The 18,695-nt window shown below is 47.5% G+C and overlaps 1 protein-coding gene across 1 annotated transcript; it reads right to left on the reverse strand.

The window, feature by feature from the left end:
* Positions 1-2,248: 2,248 nt before the first annotated feature.
* SHISA2 (shisa family member 2) lies at positions 2,249-8,698 on the reverse strand. The gene is made up of 2 exons (XM_020902982.2): positions 7,426-8,698; positions 2,249-4,437 (listed from the first exon to the last, which is right to left on the reverse strand). Exons 1-2 carry the CDS (start codon positions 7,754-7,756, stop codon positions 3,884-3,886), a joined length of 885 nt encoding a protein of 294 aa, XP_020758641.1. The 5' UTR covers positions 7,757-8,698; the 3' UTR covers positions 2,249-3,883.
* Positions 8,699-18,695: the final 9,997 nt, after the last annotated feature.

The raw sequence follows: 18,695 nt of genomic DNA on the forward strand, positions 1-18,695 counted from the left end.
AGGAAACTTAAATCCTAATTTGTAACAAAACACGGAGAAAATACAAGAATTCATGGAGCATGACAATGCAATGCATGACAATGCTCAAGGTAAATTTAATAGATGAAATACGTCCTTAATCATGAGTTTAAGGACTTGATCAGAAGCGGAAGGCTGGCTTCAAGGTGAGCAATGCAGAGTAAACACACTGGAAAACCACATTTGTCTCAATGGTCTTCTCGCCACTTTGACTGTTGATATTCTTGTTAAAATTTAACTTTCCCAGCGGCAGCAATAGAGATAGGAGACGGGGAGTTTCCAGGTTCTCAAGTGGATGCCAAGACCTAGTTAATGTCTTCCCTGCCGTCAAAGGATCTAACTTTCTTACAAACGGGAACCCCAAATGCCCCTGAACCATCATGAACCAGCCAACGCTGAAGTTTTCCACACAGAGAATGTGTAGCACTAGACTATTTCCTGTCTGTATGTGCTTTTTCTTTTTCCAACGGTTTACAATGTTTCTGTGGGGTGCACGTTACACTTTACCGGTTCTGATTTCCTGGCAGTAAGGCAGGTATACCAAAACTAGGCGTTTGAACGTCTTTATGGATACTTTGTCAGTTACATTTCTCCGGTTTTGACCAAAACTGAAGAGACCTGAAGTTGCTTCTAGGGATGTTATATTTTTTTGAAAGACCAAGTAGCATTCACTAAGTGAAAAACTCATTTCCTTCATTAAAGTGCACTTTTGCTTGAATCATGATATTGAAAAGAAGACAAAGTCAGACAGTCTCACATAGAGAAGCAGGCGCCCTCCATCTCTGTGTTTAGAAAAGGCTGCTGAGAACGCTGCATGGGGACTCCGGCACCAAGTAACGATGGACTGGACCGTGTGTGTGTGAGTCACTCAGTCGTGTTCAACTCTGCAGCCCCCCAGGCTCCTCTGTCCACGGTGATTCTCCAGGTAAGAATAGCGGAGTGGGTTGCCATTTCCTTCTCCAGAGATCTTCCCAAGCCAAGGACTGAACCCTCATCTCCTGCCCTGGCAGGTGGATTCTTCACCACTGAGCCACCTGGGAAGCCCATGGACTAGATTAGGGGTTGGGAAAGTGAAGGTCGCTCAGTTGTGTCCAACTCTTTGTGACCCCATGGACTACATAGTCCATGGAATTCTCCAGGCCGGAATACTGGAGTGGGCAGCCTTTCCCTTCTCCAGGGGATCTTCCCAGCCCAGGGATCAAACCCAGGTCTCCTGCATTGCACTGAAGAACCCAGGCAGATTCTTCACCAGCTGAGCCACTAGCGGTTGGGAAACCACGGCCTAATGGCCAAATCTGGCACACTGGATTTGTTTAGCCCTAAGGCTAATGATCAGAAGGTGATGGCGCCCCACTCCAGTGCTCTCGCCTGGAAAATCCCATGGACAGAGGAGCCTGGTGGGCTGCAGTTCACGGGGTTGTGAAGAGTCAGACACGACTGAGCGACTTCACTTTCACTTTTCACTTTCATGCATTGGAGAAGGCAATGGCACCCCACTCCAGTGTTCTTGCCTGGAGAATCCCTGGGACGGAGGAGACTGGTGGGCTGCCATCTATGGGGTCGCACAGAGTTGGACACGACTGAAGCGACTTAGCAGCAGCAGCAGGGCTAATGATAGCTTTTATATTTTGAAATGGCTGGGGAAAAAAATCAAATCAAAAGAAGAGTATTTTGTAACATGCGAAAATTACATAAAATTCAGATTTCAGTGTCCATCCATCAGGTTTTCTTGGAGCCCAGACACGCTCACTTATGTGCCTTCTGCTGTAATGGCAGAGCTGAATAGTTTTAGAGACAACAGGCACAGGCTAAAATATTTACAATCTGGCTCTTTACAGAAAAAAAAATAGTTTGCCAATCTTTCGTCTGGGCGATCTCTGAGGCTCCTTTCACCTCCAAATTCCTGGGAATTTTACTTCCTTAGATAAGCTAGAATCCTCCGTCAAAGACAATATACAGAACACACATTAGCCTGATAGTATAATGACCCCAGAAGAACTGTTTGTTTTGTGCTGGCAACATTTCCCAAGACACATGTAAAATGACACCCACTGACTCAGAACACACCACCACTTTCCCAGATATTAATAACTTTTAAAGGCAGGCTCTTGGTTCTAGAAAGCAGTATTTATGATTTTTAGCAATTTTACTCTATTAACAGGTTTAATAGACCATCTGAAAAATTACCAAGTAGAATGAAAATTCAAAAAAAAACCAGCTCCCCTAGGAATTCATCCCATAAAATATTTATTAATAAGTAAAATGATTTTCCCCTGCCTTTGGTTATTAAGAGGTTTGATGGAGTATCTTGTTGACACCAATTGCCAACAATGGTTTTACATTATTCAGTCATGAGATAACAGGTAGAGATGCACATAAGCAATCAAACAGGTAGACAGATGATTGACGACAGATAACCACAGATACAGATATAAATATGTAAAAGACCATACTTTATGACCATTTAATTACAAATCTTGGTTTTGCTAGCATTTGGAAATTTACTGGCACACATTTTGACTTATTTCTTATAAGTGAACAATACACAAATAAATTCACTTGAGATTCATAATTCACCATGCTGGTAATGAATACAGTGCTTGCTGAGGACCAAGAGAGGAAAACAAGAACTAACTTTGTGGGGAAGAAAGACAATATCTACTTTGAAAAGCTCTTCTCAACTTAACAGTCCCTCTTGCTTGAAAAATAAGATGTTTTGATAACGACAGTATAAAAACCCTATGATTTGCACAGTAAATCGTATTTGTGGTTTAAATTTCATCCCAAGACTGGGATTATGGCTGAAAAATGATACTAAGTATCTTTATAAAGCATGTGAGTTTTTATAGGGAAAACAAGAAAATGTTTTATCAGATCTAGGCAGAAAGGCTGATGTTATAACATTTATAACAACAGTAATTACCTGCACTCAGTACCGTATAGACATGGAGATCTGAACACCAAAGAGAATGAAAGCCAAGCCATACCACACAGCAAAATTAAAAAGTAACCTGGAGAAGTAGCAGGTGATACAGTTTATGATTTCAACACAAAAACAATTACTTCTTCTCAGATACCAATGTAAAGCCAGAAATTTTAAAGATACAATCAAGAAGGGGATGAATGGTTTTATTACTACACCATCCACTACTTCAAGATTAAAATAATCCCAGAGTTCTGAAATGTCATCAGTTAAGAACTATACAATTTCTTTCAGTCTTTTTTTTAATGTAGAAAATCACTTTGTAATAAGATCTCTACACAAGGTAAAAAAGCACAAAACAGACCCCCCATAAAGCACAAAAATAGATAATATATATATCTTTTTACAACAAATTAAGATGTGCCTGGGAAATACTGAGATCAAGGACTAACGTCTGAGTCCAGGTTGGCTTCCTTTTACAAGAACTGTTGTTCTTTGCATCTCCCCTAAAACCTTATATGCTTATTAGAAACTGGCCCAGGTAACAGGGAGGGAACAGCAATTCTGATCTTGTACAAAAAAAAAAAAAGAAGTAATAATAACAAAATAATAAAAACGCTCCATCCGTTTATAAAATTCTTTTGACAGCCATACCTCAAGGGCACTTAAAGGCTTACAGATGTCACGGAGCTGTTGGTAACGACACAGGTATCTCCAGGGACTGCTCTTTCCCATCATAAATCAATCATTCACCAGGATAAACAAATCTAGACAGGCTAATTTGGAGAAAGATGTTTTCATACAGTTTGGGGGCAAGTGAAGCCATCCAACAGAACCATGTCATAAGCAACACCGACAGGCACAGACTTCCAGGCTGGCATCCTTCCCAAGCCCATAGCGCCCACTCAGCCGTCTGGTCCAGGCCCCTGGCTGCCCTCTGAGTTACACGGTCACCGCTGGGTACATCTTCTGTTCACTGTTAGTGTGAGGGAAGGGAGCCTGGAGCTGCCTGTAGCCCGTCTGCAGCCCATCCAGGAACGGGGGCACCGGGGTCAGGGGCACCGAGTCTGGCTGCACGGTGTACCCCACGAAGGGGGGGTGGAGGTACTGCCCCTGATGGGGCACGATCTGGGTGGCCTGCTGGCAGTTGAGCACAGAGAAGTTCGTGGGCATGTTCACGTACACGTTGTTCATGGTGCCCTCGGGCAGGCAACAGTTGGTCTGGGACCTGGTCGGGGGTGCCCGGGCCCCCGAGTTGGCGCTGGAGCTGGAGCTGGCAGCCGTGCTGGACTGGCGGGAGGAGGAACCCCGAGAGGTGCTGGCGCTCGGGATCATGGGGATGGTCTCCACCAGGCGGGGCCCTCCCGGGGCCCGGCTCAGCTGCGGTTCCTGCTTGGGCCGGAGGCATCTGCAGCAGCAGGCAGCCACGAGGGACCCCAAGACGATGAAGGCGACAAACACTGACCCGACGATGAGGAAGGGCACGTAGATGGGGACTGAAGGAAAGGAGAGAGATATACCATGATGACTTCCTGGAAGGAGGCAGTAAAAATCTGATGACTTCCTGGAAGGATGCAGTAAAAATCGGTGATGGGCAGCAGAGGTGAATAAATGAGCCGCGCCAGTACCCAGAGCCTCGGGACCGCGGCCAGGCTGGTATGTGCGCTGATCGGCATTGCACAGCACAGGAAGCACCGTCCTTTATCAGGAGCTTAGGAAAAGGGGGTGAGGAATAGGACCTGCCTGCAGACTCGGGGGGTCGGTTCCCAAAGCAAAGCTGTTAAAGCTGACAGCTAGACTCACCAATCACAACACTCTTTGAGGTAGATATCCAATTTAGTAAAAATATGAGTTTTGCAGATTGAGTTATTCTAAAATTTCTACAGTAACTGCACTGCCCACATTTCAGTCTGCCCTAAAGTTTGTGTGGTCTGCACAGAAATGAGTCGATAGTATTTCAAAGTCTTTTTTCTTTTCCCCAGAAAGTTATTTGCATTTCTTGCAAACTTCTTTGACCATTTTTTCACAGGTTCTTGTTTCACAGGCAAATAAATCAAAAATTTAGGTCACATCCTAGTCACAACCATTTCCAAAAAGAGTTTGTAAGGCACAAAGGTCAAAGAAGGGTTTTAAGGGAAAAAAGCCCTCCCATACACACTTGCCAAGCTGAAGGCTGGTAACTAGGAGGTGGGCCTGAATGGGGGGCAGTGGGGAGGGAGCAGGGGATCTGTCCAGACAATGGGTCAGCATGAAACAAGGTACCCAGGAGGACAAGTGTTTCCAGGGCACCAAGAAGGGCCTAGGCAGGACCAGGTGGTGGAGGAGGAGTCACAGGCCTGGCTTAGGACACTGGATTCTGTGTGGAAAACCCCAGGGAAAGCCATTGAACATATAGCAGTGGACATTGTACCTAGCCAGTAAGATTTATTCCAGAAAATAAAACTGTCAAGATAAAAATCACACTTTCCTAAAATCAGTAGTGAGCTCCATTTTTAAAATTATTTTACTTACAAAGACCGTGGGGGGGTGCCGTGGGCCTAGCACTATGGGGTTTCAGAAGCTGGACACACTGGCTTGATGGGGTCTGTGGACCCCACCCCACATGACCATGTCTTTTGAGGTGTTCCTTCCCATCTCCCTGACTCTCTGATTGGACATGAGGACAAGGACTGGTCCCACCGGTCTCGGTCAGTACACGGTCCAGGAAGATGTGCAGCTCCCCGGCACCGGAGGGCAGAGACTCAAAACACTGTCTTATCCTAACTGTCCACTAGAGCAGCGGCTGTTCTAACCACACTCCTCTGACAGCACTGGTATTTCTGGAGTTGGTGTTTCTAGGACACAGAATCGCACAGAGTCACGGAAAAAAGATGGCTTCTCAGTAAAACATACTTTATTAAGCATGTAACCAAAGGCTGATGATGGAAGATAACATTTTCTAAATTAAGATACCAGCCTTATATGTTATTGAGAAGTAAAGGAATTAACGGTTAAGAAAAAGTACCCCAAATGTTATAGTGTAACTAACTGAAAGCAGTCTAAGTCCACATAATGAGTTTTGGGGGGAAATAACTGTTCTCTTTCCAGGATTTTAATCAGAAGCCTAAATAACAATGCAGGGCAGAGAAGGCAGTGCTCCTAGAAACCCTGGAGACTGCTTGATTAGACATGCTGTCCTTACTGAATGCAGAAGCGCAGGGTTTTTAGGAAAACAGATCCAAAAGTGCAACTCAGAAGGCATCTGCTCACACGACAGGATTGTGAGAAGCCGGCTGCCCGCTGACTGGTCCGCAGTCACCGCGGCATCTGGGAGGCCATCTACAGCCAACTGGGCAGCCCCGGGAGCCCTGTGCCTTGGATCCTCCCTCCAGCTCCAGGTCTGCTCTGTGGCCACACACCCAGCTGCACTGGGCTTGCCTTCCAGGACAGCTCCTCATCTGGAGTCACCCTCCCTTCTCCTCTTCAGAGTCAAGGCAGAGATCAGGAAGGGCGGCTAACAGAAACGTGTCACTGCAAGGGGAAGGACACCGAGAGGAGCTGCCTCTCACAAGCCCAGCCAGTTCTGGGAAGAGTGACCAGCAGAGCAGGGCTCAGGCAGCTGGAACCCAGGGGGGTCGAGGTGCAAAGTCCTCTCCTTCTCAATACCTGCCAAAGAATCAGAGGAGATGCCCCTCAGGAGTACAGGTGCCCTGCCACCTCCACCGGACCATGTCCTCCCTCCTTGGACACATCCTGGGTGGACCCTCGAGGTAGGAAGGGGTCTTGGAGGCTGGTGACAAGCAGAGGAGGTGGAACCTACCAAAGGCTTTCAGGCCTATATTTTTCCAACTCTAATTTCGGCAATTTAAAAAACTATAATTAAAAAATCAAAGCCACAAAGTGCAAGACTGGCAGCGCTCTGATGTCACACGCACCAGGTCTGACGTGGTAAGGAGACCCGGCCAGGGGAGCGTGTCTTAGGGAGAGCTAAACTCTCCCGGGGTATGGGGGCGCCGCGTCACCATCACCCCGGGGAAGGCCCCGGAGCTGTCTCCCCTCTGGGGAGCCCTCGAGTGCCCCCGCCAGGACAGGACCCTGTGCTGGGACTTATACTCATGGAAACAGGAGACACGGGGAGGGGCACAGAGACCCCCGGGGAGGAGGAACGTGGGGCTGTCTGTGGCCAACCCTGACTTGCATGTTACGATCTTGTTTGTTTCGAGAAAAATCCAAGCCAAGCCACCCTATAGCTGACAGATGGGGCAACTGAGGCCCAGGGCACTGAACCGGTGTCCGGTTCCGCACACATTAAAGGCTGGGCCAGAGTGCAGACACCTTCCCCCGCCTACCCCGCACCCCCCCCCCCGCCCCCCGCGACCCAGTCCAGACCCCAGGCCCGCAATCGCAGCCTCCTAACACCCTCCCCCTCTCCAGGCTCGCGGGGCCCGCCGGCGAGCCAGCGCCCCTTCCGGCTCGCCCTGCCCGGCCCGGCCCGGCCCGCCTACCTGCCGAGCCGTCGGGGCCGTCTTTGTCCGCGCGGCCGGGCTCGCCGGCGCCCTGCTGGCGGTCGTTGTCGCAGCCGCCTTGGTCCAGGCGCGCGTCGGCGCTGGAGCAGCAGTAGCGCAGCGCGCAGCTGCCGCAGCAGATGGTGGCGTCGCCGCCGTCGAAGCGCTCGGGGCACTGGAAGCCGAGGCGCCAGACGCCCTGCGCGTCCAGCCAGCCGTGGCAGTACTCGCCGCTGGCCAGCGCCCCGGCCGCCAGCAGCGCGGCCAGCAGCAGCCGCAGGAGTGAAGCGGCGTCCGGGGAGGCGGCGGCCGGGTGGCGGCCGGCCCACATGGCACCACCCTGGGCGCGGGCGGCGCGTCTTCCGAGGGCGCAGAACCGACTCCGGCACCCTGGTTCCCGCGGTGCCGAGGCCGGGTCCTCTTCGCCGAGTGTCGGGTCCGCGGGCACCGCCCCCGCCGCGACGTCCGGGACCTAAGCCATGCCCTCCGTCGGCCGGCGGCGCGGTCCGAGCAGAGGCAGCCTTGGACTCGTGGGCACTCGCCGACCGAGCTCTCCGGGTTACAAGTCAGAGGGTCCCCGGGGCTGCCGTGGCGCAGCCCCTGGAGGCTTCACCCGCGACGGGACCCTGCCCGTGCATCCCCGAGGGGACGCTCACTCTAGCCGGACCACCAGTGGGCGCGCCGCGGCGTACCCGGAGCCGGGGTGCTCCGCAGAGTTTAAGCCCCAGGGTACAGAGTGCGTCTCCTTGCCTTTATACCCCGCGCGGGCGGTGAGAAGAGCCCAGGAAGCCGGGCAGCAAGTGCAGCGGTCGGCCGCGCCCAGCCTTCTGCGCTCCGAGCTCGGTCCGCATGGCTCCGGCCGCGCCACCCGGGCAGCGCACCTCCCCACCACCCGGCCGCAGCCCCCACGATCCGCTCTGCGGCCGGACGGTCGGTCTCCAGACGCTCGCGGGCGTCCGGGACGTAGATGCGGGTCCGTCGCGCCCCGCCGCGGTCCCGGGAGCCGGCCGGGCTGGCGGTGGCCGCGGCTGCTGCTGGGCGCGGATCCAGGCGGGCGGCTGGCCCCGCTCCCCTTCTCTGCTCTCCGGCCGCGGCCAGCTCTGTCCGGCGCTCCTTCTCCCCCGGCGCTGCGCCCTCGCGGGGGGCGGGGGGCGGGGCAGGGAGCGCGCACAGCCGGGCGCCTCCCACGGAAGTCTAGGTCCCCCCGGGCTGCGGACGAAGCCGAGCGCAGGGAACCCGCGCGCGCGGCTCCGACTCTGGGGCCCAGCGGCTGCGCTGCGCTCTTAAGAGGGGCGGGCGCCGCGGACGCGCATGCGCGCTGGACCACCGCCCCCCTGCTCCTGCCTCCCCGGCCGCCCGCCCTGCACCTTTGGACTCCGGCGGCCGCGGGCGGTGGGTTGCCGGCTGGAAGGCGGGCGGGAGACCCGGGCCGGAGCTGACACAGTAACAGCAGTCCTGGCAATAAGGACAAACTAAACGTGTTTCTGCAGGTCTTAGGCATTCACAGTTCGGTTTGATTCTCAAAACTCCCCAAAGAAGGATGATAACTGCGCTCCACTTGGCAGACACTGAAGTTGTTGCTCAGAATCACTGTCCCACTTAGTTCCAGGCCCCTGCTGTCCAGGCCTCGGCCAGCCACGCACGGACCGGGGGCCGCGCGGTGGGCTCGGGTCTCTACTAGGTGGGATGGAGAATGCCCCAATGGGGCCTCCTTCCCGATGATTTGTGTCGCTTTTTGTCTTTCTAAATTTGGGCCGAGCGATTTATTGGATCCAGGCAGAAAGGTGCCTGGGCCCCACATTTGGCCCCGGCGGTGTAGACAGCTGTGGGAGGAAGCAAACAAGGTTCCCGACAGACCCTCAGCGCGGCTTTGAGAAGGAGAAATTGATAGCTGCTGACCTGCGGAAGCCGCAGTGACAGGTGCTGATGCTATTAAAGCCGCCAGATTATTTTTAAAAGATCTGGTGACCCAGCCAACAAGGTCTGCTAGTCAGCAACCTGAAATCTAGGCCTCATCTGACCAGAAGAAGAACCTTGCACTGTGCTGGCCTTAGTTTCCTCATCCTTAAAGTGGAGCACAGAACCTGCAGGGGTTTCCCAGGTAGCACTAGGGGTAAGGAACCTGCCTGCCAATGCAGGAGACATAAGAGACACGGGTTCAATCCCTGGGTTGGGAAGATCCCTTGGAGGAGGGCATGGCAACCCACTCCAGTATTCTTGCCTGGAGAATCCCAGGGACAGAGGAACCTGGTGGGCTACAGTCCATGGAGTTGCAAAGAGTCAAAGACAACTGAGCAACTTAGCGCACACACACACGACCCACAGAGGTCCCTTCCAAGTCCATGACCGTGTAACATAAGGCAGTTTTATTCATAGCGCTTGTGTCGGCTGGGTCACCTGTCCAACTCAAGTAGGGTGGCTACCCTGCCAGCCACCACACAGAATCAAAGGAAAAAACCTACCCTACACACTGGAAACAAACATCTTACTCTTCAGTAAACTTCTTTCCAAGCACTGCACTTTACTTCATTGCATTTTGGGGAGGGGTGTATTTTTAGCTTCAGAAAATTGTGCATTTAAATGCACCAGCCAGGAACTTTTCTAAACCGAGTAAATTAACAAAATTTCAATATCAAATTATTTGTTCCACAACTACATGCTAAGCAGTCACGGTGTACTGTGCTCTGGGTTGGGTACTGGGGGTTCTCCAAAAAGCCAGACATTCTGGCCATTTCCTCCAAACAGAGCTGAAAGTCAATGGAAATTGGACAGAGACCCAAAGAACTGACTAAGCAAAGATGGTACAAGTATTATAAAGCTGAGTGGTGATGTGCAGAGTCAGTTTAAGCACATAACCTGGGGGTGGGGAGGTGGGTGGGAGGGTCAGAAGAATCATCAGAGCAATGGCATTTGTCCAGATGAAGTGGAGGGAAGACTCAGGTGTTAAGACTGGGTCTTTTTCTTAGAAGATACTATGAGCAAATGTTTATTGAGTGCTTCCTCTATGCTGGACACAGGGCTGTTTTACCTGAGTAATCCTCACAGCAACCCCACAAAGAAGATATAATGATTTGCCCCACTTTACTGGTGAGGACAGCCCGTGCAACCCTTACAAACAGAAAGTGACAGTCTCCTGGACTCCAAAGCCTGCCCACTATGCTGCTGGTCACCAGGCTCCACTACAAAAAGCCTGGACTGAACTTCAGAGTCTATACCAATGACCAGATGGTTAGGCAGCATTGTTTTCCTATGGCACCATAAAATAACTAGGGTGGTGTTTAAAGGTTTAATCCTTTACCTTGCTTTTTGTCTTGGGGAGGGAAAATGCAAGGGAACTGTCCATTTCTTCAGACAGCACCTATGTCATAGCTTCTTTCCACTATACATTTATCTACTTCTCCAGAACACCCACCATTTGTCAGAGTTTACTAATAAAGAAAGCAATGTTGGTCATTTTCATATGGAAATTGATTTATGAGCTGGTAATACCTGAGCCTAAACACAAGTTTTTCCCAAACAGTTCACAATTTAGCCCACAACCAGCAGACTTGGAAGTGCAAAGCTTTGAGCAAATTCATCCTTTTTTTTTTTTTTTTTTTTTGCATTGCTGTATTCCTGTATTCCCTAAAAGTGAAGGAGTGGCCTCTCCCGTGGTTGCTCAATGCGGTGGTTGACTGTCTTCAATGCTCATGGAGACTTTATATCACTCGGTTCCTCTCTCTGACTTGATTTTACTTTTTCTTTGTGTATCTAGTATGTTGTACTGAAGTTTTATAAATTAAGTTGTCAGGTACTTACTGGCATCGCTGTGAGAGGTACTACCTGAACATAGTAAGGCAGTGGAACTCCTTCCATAAAAAATTCCCTGACCATCCTTAACAGATAGCCTTAAACTATTTTACTAGTCTCTTCTGAGCAGCTGTAATTAGTTATCAAAACATATAGGTAGTAGTAATAATAATTTATCATAATCAAAACTAAATGTCAGGCAGTCTGCCAGAGTAGATTTAAACACCAATGAAGGTGTGCCCTTCCCCCTTTTAAAAAGTTGAATTCTATAGACACTAACTACAGATTTTTCAGTTTGTTTTACCTTTCAGTCTGTGCCTATATACAGATATATATGAATAAAATGCAACTATTTAAAAACAAACTTCTGACATGTCTTCAAGAGTACAAGTACAAAGTCATAGAACTATAGAAATGATTACTTATAACTTTGCTAACTGGACTTGATGCAAATCATATGAGGGTAGTCATATTTCATTTGTCTGGCAGTTCTAAAACTTGCAAGATCTACAGTGATTTTCTATAAATTTCAGGAAGAGCAGAAGGTCACTGCCATCTGCACACCAGTCAGCAGTCTGTTTCGGAAGAGTGTCTTTCCCTGGGTTCATTCGCTTCTCTCGTCCTCTTTTATAAATGGGAGTAGTATTGAAAACTCACATTTGGTCTACCAGAATTTCTTTCAAGTTAAAGTGTTTGTGTTAACGAATGAGACCGCAAACCCAAACAAATATGCTAATTTACCTTTCTTTTAATTTTGTCTTGTGGTTACCTAACCTCATCTGAAAATAAAAATGGTCATAAAACTCTGAAAAAAAATTCCTGTTGTTTTAACAGTTTTCATCTTTCATCCTCCTGTTTTTTCCTTGTAATTAATACACTGACTTTCAGGAAAGTAATTTCCATATTTAAAATTCCTTTCCTTCTCATCTACGATTCACTTTAAACATTTAGCATACTTCTCTTCCTGCCCCACCCTCACCCCTAACTCCACAGTTTAAGGAACCATTTTTATGTTGATTTTTCTGTTTACTAGTGGTATATTTTCTTTTTGAAGATATGGAGTTAAACACCAGCCAGGACTTCCAGTAATGCCAGAGTATCTGAAAGGGTGACATAAATAAAACCAACACAACATCAAAAAGCCTGCAGCAAGTTTTTTCGAATTATATGAGAAGAGTCTAGTATCCAGAGTGTATATACAACTCAAAGACAATCCAATCAGAAAACAAGCAGAGAATTTGAATAGACATTTCTCCAAAGAAGACAGTCTGACAAACGCATGAAAAGACGTTCAGCATCTTTAGGGATCTTCCCAATCCAGGGATCGAAATGGAGTCGCCCGCATTGCAGGCAGAATCTTTACTGTCAAGAGCCACCAAGGAAACCCAGTCACTATCACAGTAATACTTCGAACCTACTAGGATAGCAATAGTAGTAATACTAAGGATAATAATAAACCGAAAATAACAAGTGTTGGAGAGAAACTGGAAACCTTGCACTTTGCTAACTGGGAATACGAACCACTGTGCGAAGCAAGTTGACGGTTCCTCAAAAGTAACAGAATTGCTCTATGACCCTGCAATTCCACTCCTAGGTGCACACACCCAAAAGAGTTGGAAACTTGTGTCCATACAAAAAAATTGTACACATAACAGCACTATTTATCATTGTCAAAAAAATAGAAACAACTCAGTGTCCAGCCACTGATGATCAGATAAACAAAAGGTGGTCAAGCCATACAACTGGAATATTATCAAGTACTGACACGCTACAGAGCGGATGAACTTTGGAAAGACTATGGTAAACCAAGGAAGCTAGACACAGTCAGACACTTCTGAATGTAATTCCTACCCTCTAAAATGAATGCTGCAAGTTCTCCATTATGGACTTCAATTATGACCCTCCCCGCCCCCCGCCCCCCCCCCCCCCCCCCAAATGCACAGGCTGAAGCCCTAACCCCTCAATGTGACTCTAAGAGGACAGAGGACGCTGGGGATGAAAGCCTTGGAAGGCAGGCTCAGAGGGAGGGAACTCCTGCTTGGAACCTCCCAGGGCCCCACCTAACAGAATCCTTTTGAGGCTGAAGGTGAGAGTGGCTTTGCAATGAAGGAAGCTGAGAAAAGAAACAAGCTGTTTCCTGGGTGTCACCAGGTGAAACGGGAAAGTTTGCCATCCACAGAACCAGTGCCAGAAGCTTCCATCATTTGCAGTGTTGTGGGGGCGGGACATCATCAGGCCTTCCCCAAGCAGAAGCCTGGGCACTGGGGCTCTGGGTACCACTGAGACCCAGGGCTGGCCCAGCAGGCTGCCAGCTTCAGAGGGTGCCACAAAGGTGAGTCTGAGAAGCTCAGTCACCCAAGGATTCCCCCAATGGAGAGGACTTTCCAGGTGGGGCAGGGCAAGACAACCTGGAATCATGTCTAATGCTATGTTGTATGAAAGGATGTCATTTTACACAGAATTCAAATTTCGTATCTTTAACTTAATAATTCAGAGGTCACTTTGAGACCATTGGTTCCTTGGGATTTCTCACTCTTAAGATCATTGTTTTTATATGCCCGGGTCATAGGGAAAAAATCCCATTCATCCTGGGTGTTTAGATTTGACATAAATGGGAATTTCCTTCATCAAAGCTGCCTTACTAGTCTCCTGGTAAAAACATAAAAAGATAAAAGAACCATTGTGCTGCTTATTTGAGCAGAAACGGGATGATGGAATTTACAGTGCAGCCTCACAGCCCTCGTAATTACCCCTGTCCAAACACTTTAACTTTTCCAAACTGAGCCCTCCCCCGTGTTACGGTGTCGACATTTTTTTGGGTACCTTTTGGATTAGTATGAGATTTTCCTTGGCTTTTGCAAGAAGTCAGCCTCTCAGGAAGCAACTGAATTAAACTTCACATTTGCTTAAAAGACCTTGGATAACACCCCACATTTGTGTTTCCTCAAAATGTCTTCACTAAAAGAATACAGGAAGAATGTTCTGTACTGTGTAGTATTCAGATGAGTGGAGAAAGGTTTGATGAGTCTGTGTCCCATGAATCTAAGTTAGCAGCCCAATTATACTTCAGACTCAAGTATTTCAGACCATTTTGCAGCTTTGCAGCATTCAGGGCACTGCTTGCTTGATATTGTAAGTTCTCAGATAATGTAACTGTTCTCTGGACAGTTTCCAACTGGCTAGCCTTCATTACCTAATTAGAAGAAAGGGTTGTTTTATTTTTTTAATGTTTTTACATTAGAACATATGCTTGAATAGCTCAAAGACTGAAGCTCCGTCAGCTAATAAGGACCACTGACTACTGAACATCTGGTATGTGCTGGGCATTGTGCTGAATTCTTTGATTATCATTACAGTGTCTCTCCTAATAAGTTTACTAAGAAAGCATTTTAGAAAGGTTTCTTCATCCACTTCTCTAAAATTTCCAAAGAAGTTAAAAAGGAATTTCCAGCCTACACAGAATGTCATCCAATTAATTTTAACACAAGTATCATTAGCATTCCTTTCGCAGTCTTTATGGTCAATGAACCAGTTACTAAGGTGACACAAATGAGATGTCTTAGAAGATGACAAACTGCTGGCATTCTTAATTTCGATCACCTTTTTGATGCACAGCAGTTTGATTTTATAAGGTGTACATATTTTTAGTTCCATTTTTAATTCTATTTCTGGAAGTAGGTTGATTGACTTTAGAGATAAGTACAGAAGAAAATATTTAAAAAGTTGAAAGCAGGAGAGTATAGACTTCAGGTGATGAGCTACTGTGACGGAGGGAAAAAAAGATGATGGGTTTGCTTCAGAACACCCTTTAACGATGTGGGCTTTAGTCTCCAGTACAGAGAAAGCAGACTAGAGCAAGGGGAATCAATCATGGAGAGCGATACTTAAAGCACATCGTTTAACCAGTGTAGGTACAGAAGCAGGAACACGGAGGATGAAAATAGGGGGTGAAATTGCCTAGCCCCTACCTCCCGTAAGAGCTTGGGCTTCCCTGATGGCTCAGTGGAAAGAATCTGCCTACAATGCTGGAGACACAATTTCCATCCCTGGATTGGGAAGATCCCCTGGAGGAGGAAATGGCTAACCACTTCAGTATTCTTGCTGGGCAAATTCCATGGATGGATGGAGGAGCCTAGCAGGCTACAGTCGATGGGGATGCAGAGTCAGACACGACTGAAGTGACTGAGCACACATACTCCAGCCTCGGAAGAGGGAAGGATGTCTTAGAATAGCTGTGCCATAGACAGGGCCAAGACTGGTTAAACTCTCAAGATTCCTTCCTAGTATTTCTTGACTCTTACTATGCAATGTGTAGTGTCAGGCTTATAATAAAGAAAACAAATGCAGTTCATCTTTGTTCCTCTGACATCAGTCAAGCTTCCTGACATCCTTCAACAAAGAAAACATCTTAAAACAAAACGTTGCCTCCAAAAATGTACCTGGTATCCCATCCCTGTAATAGTTTACAGTTTTGGAATCATATGCATATTTAACACTTTTGAGGGGGTGGGGGGGAGAGATAGTAAGAAGGTGACCCCTTGCTTGAGAGCTATCTTCAGACCTGGTCTCTGTCTGCAGAAGTAATGCGACTCGAGTTCCTGTGCATTCAGAAGGCAACCAGAGTGGGTTTCAGATGTAGGCAATTTACATTTATAGACCAGGTCAAGCAAACTGGACAGTTTAAGTGAGCACTGAGTGAAGGGACACATAAATGTGTTGGAGCCAATAAGTGGCGTATTTATAGAGTGCAGTAAAACCGGTATCTCTCACTGCACGTGGAGAAGTCCTGCCAAGTGAACACAGTGGTCCTGATACTGAGTGCTGATGCCATAGGAGAGAACTCCCAACATCTACAGCTCTGTTTCAGACGTACTTGCACATCCGATATCCTCTTGGTATGGAATGAACACTAAGTGCTCAGAAACAAAACAAAAAAACAAGCAAGCAAGCAAAAAAAAAAAAAAAAGCCCACTTCCTTCTGAACTCATTCATACATTTCCAGAATCTGCACGGGGCTGCCAAACTCAGTCTGATTTTTGAGAAAATATAATCCATATGTTGCCTGATAGGAAGAGAAAGATTAAGACAGACTCCAAGTAATAAAAATATGAGGAACTGGCTCCCAGCACAGCTCTCGCTGCTGTTTTCTTCATCATGGTGGGTCCCGTTCTGGTCGTCCTGGAGGTAAAGCTGAAGATCGGGGCTGGTTTTACTTTACTTTACTTGGAATAGATCTCGACCCCCCGGCCCTGAGGCACAGCCACTTGTGGGTTTGGGTGTGAGGGGGAGATGTTCTAGCACAGGCGGGGATTATCCTGGCTGAGTCATGGATGAAGAGTGAGCAAGCACACTAAGTTGGAAGATTCTTTTTAAAAGACAAAGAAAGAAAGCCAAAACCTAGCTCCTCGCCTTTTCCCGTGCCTCTCTGGAAGAATTCAGACACTGCCACGTCTCTGGTCACTGGAGACTCCAAGATTCCTCGGACTCTGAACACTTGAGATTCAGATCACTGACACATATCAAATCTCCAAACTCCCTTGATTAATGCTCATGACTTATCATTTCACAGTTGGCTGTAGGTTTCCGCCAACTCCAATATTTGAGTGTCTTTTCCTACGAAGTAAGCTAAGGGCAGTGTCAGCGTTGCTGTTACCCAAATGATAAAATCATGTCATATCTGACTCTGTAAACTAGGAAGCTTGCTTTTTGTTTTTATTTTTCACTTGCAAATAACTTCAAGCTTGGAGAAAGAGTTGCATGAATAAGAATGGCATACAGCACCGCTCTGTACCCCTTTACCGTGGTCAGCAATTTTTCACATTCAGGCAATCTGTCTTATGGCCAAACAATGACTCACAGAATGGATTAACCCCGCTCCTTCTGATCTGGGGTGATCTGCCATACAGACACGAAGACCAACATCACAGCACCAACATCACCAATTGTACACTGCTTGTTAGAACAGACCCAAGTCCCATTTTCTCATGCTGGTGATTGATTTATACATTTCCTTATTGTCAACAAATTGTTAACTCTCAATCGTATGCTTGTTAAAACACATCATTGGAGGACCCATTCCTGATAGCTTGGCTAACTTCACATGTATCTGGCTGCTGAACTTTGGGCTCAAGGGCTAAACTGAAGAGTATGACTCCAGGCCTTTCAAAACAGAGGAAAAGAATGAAAGCCGTAAACGTGCCAAGATTTCCTATCTTGGCTCTTGAGCACCATCTTCTGGCTAAAAGTTGTCCATAAGACAGTTGTTCTTGAATGGGAAATTCCATTTATCTGGCAGGCTGCAGTTCATGGGGTCTCAAAAAGTCCACACAACTGAGCAAGTAGCACACAGTCAAGACAGTTAAACTGAACACACCAATTGGTATAACCAATAACGTCAGTTCAGTTCAGTTCAGTTGCTCAGTCGTGTCCAACTCTTTGCGACCCCACAGACTTCCAAACGCCAGTCTTCCCTGTCCATCACCAACTCCCTGAGCCTACTCAAACTCATGTTCATCAAGTCGGTGATGCCATCCAACCATCTCATCCTCTGTCGTCCCCTTCTCCTCCCGCCTTCAGTCTTTCCCAGCATCAGAGTCTTCCCCCAAGTAGTCAGTTCTTTGCATCAGGTGGCCAAAGTATTGGAGTTTCAGCTTCAGCATCAGTCCTTCCAGTAAATATTCAGGACTGATTCCCTTTAGGATGGTTGGATCTCCTTGCAGTCCAAAGGACTCTCAAAAGTCTTCTCCAACACCACATTTCAAAAGCATCAATTCTTCGGCATTCAGCTTTCTTTATTGTCCAGCTCTCACATCCATACATGACCACTGGAAAAACCATAGCTTTGACTAGATGGACCTTTGTTGGCAAAGTAATCTGCTTTTTAATATGCTGCCTAGATTGATCATAACTTTTCTTCCAAGGAGCAAGTGTCTTTTAATTTCATGGCTGCAGTCACCATCTGCAGTGATTTTGGAGCCCCCCAAAATAAAGTCTCTGTTTCCATTGTTTCCCCATCTATCTGCCATGAAGTGAGGGGACCAGATGCCATGATCTTAGTTTTCTGAATGCTGAGTTTTAAGCCAACTTTTTCACTCTCCTCTTTGTTTTCATCAAGAGGCTCTTTTAGTTCTTTGCTTTCTGCCATAAGGGTGGCATCATCTGCATATCTGAGGTTATTGATATTTCTCCCCAGCTGTCGACTAAAAAGACGGACAACTTGAGAGTTGCAAGTTGAGTTTCATTTGGGGCAAAATGAGGGCTGCAGCCCAGGAGGCAGCACCTCAGATAGCTCTGGAGACTGCTCCAAAGAGGTAGTAGGGGAAGGTCAATATATAGGATTTTGGTGAAGGGGGGAATTCAATACCATTAAGCATTCCTTTTACAACAAATTTTCTGCTAGTCATGAGGATCTGATGTCACCATGAAGGGGTTTATTGCTTTTCTAGGTATGAGGAGATGCAAGGATTGAGATCATAAAATCT

This window comes from Odocoileus virginianus, chromosome 8 (assembly GCF_023699985.2).
Source record: "Odocoileus virginianus isolate 20LAN1187 ecotype Illinois chromosome 8, Ovbor_1.2, whole genome shotgun sequence".
NCBI lineage: Eukaryota > Metazoa > Chordata > Mammalia > Artiodactyla > Cervidae > Odocoileus > Odocoileus virginianus.

Coding starts and splice junctions, on each gene's coding strand:
- SHISA2 (XM_020902982.2), bottom strand. CDS start 7,756: ATGTGGGCCGGCCGCCACCCGGCCGCCGCCTCCCCGGACGCCGCTTCA. Junction 4,438..7,425: donor CGGCCCCGACGGCTCGGCAG/GTAGGCGGGCCG, acceptor CCTTTCCTTCAG/TCCCCATCTACGTGCCCTTC.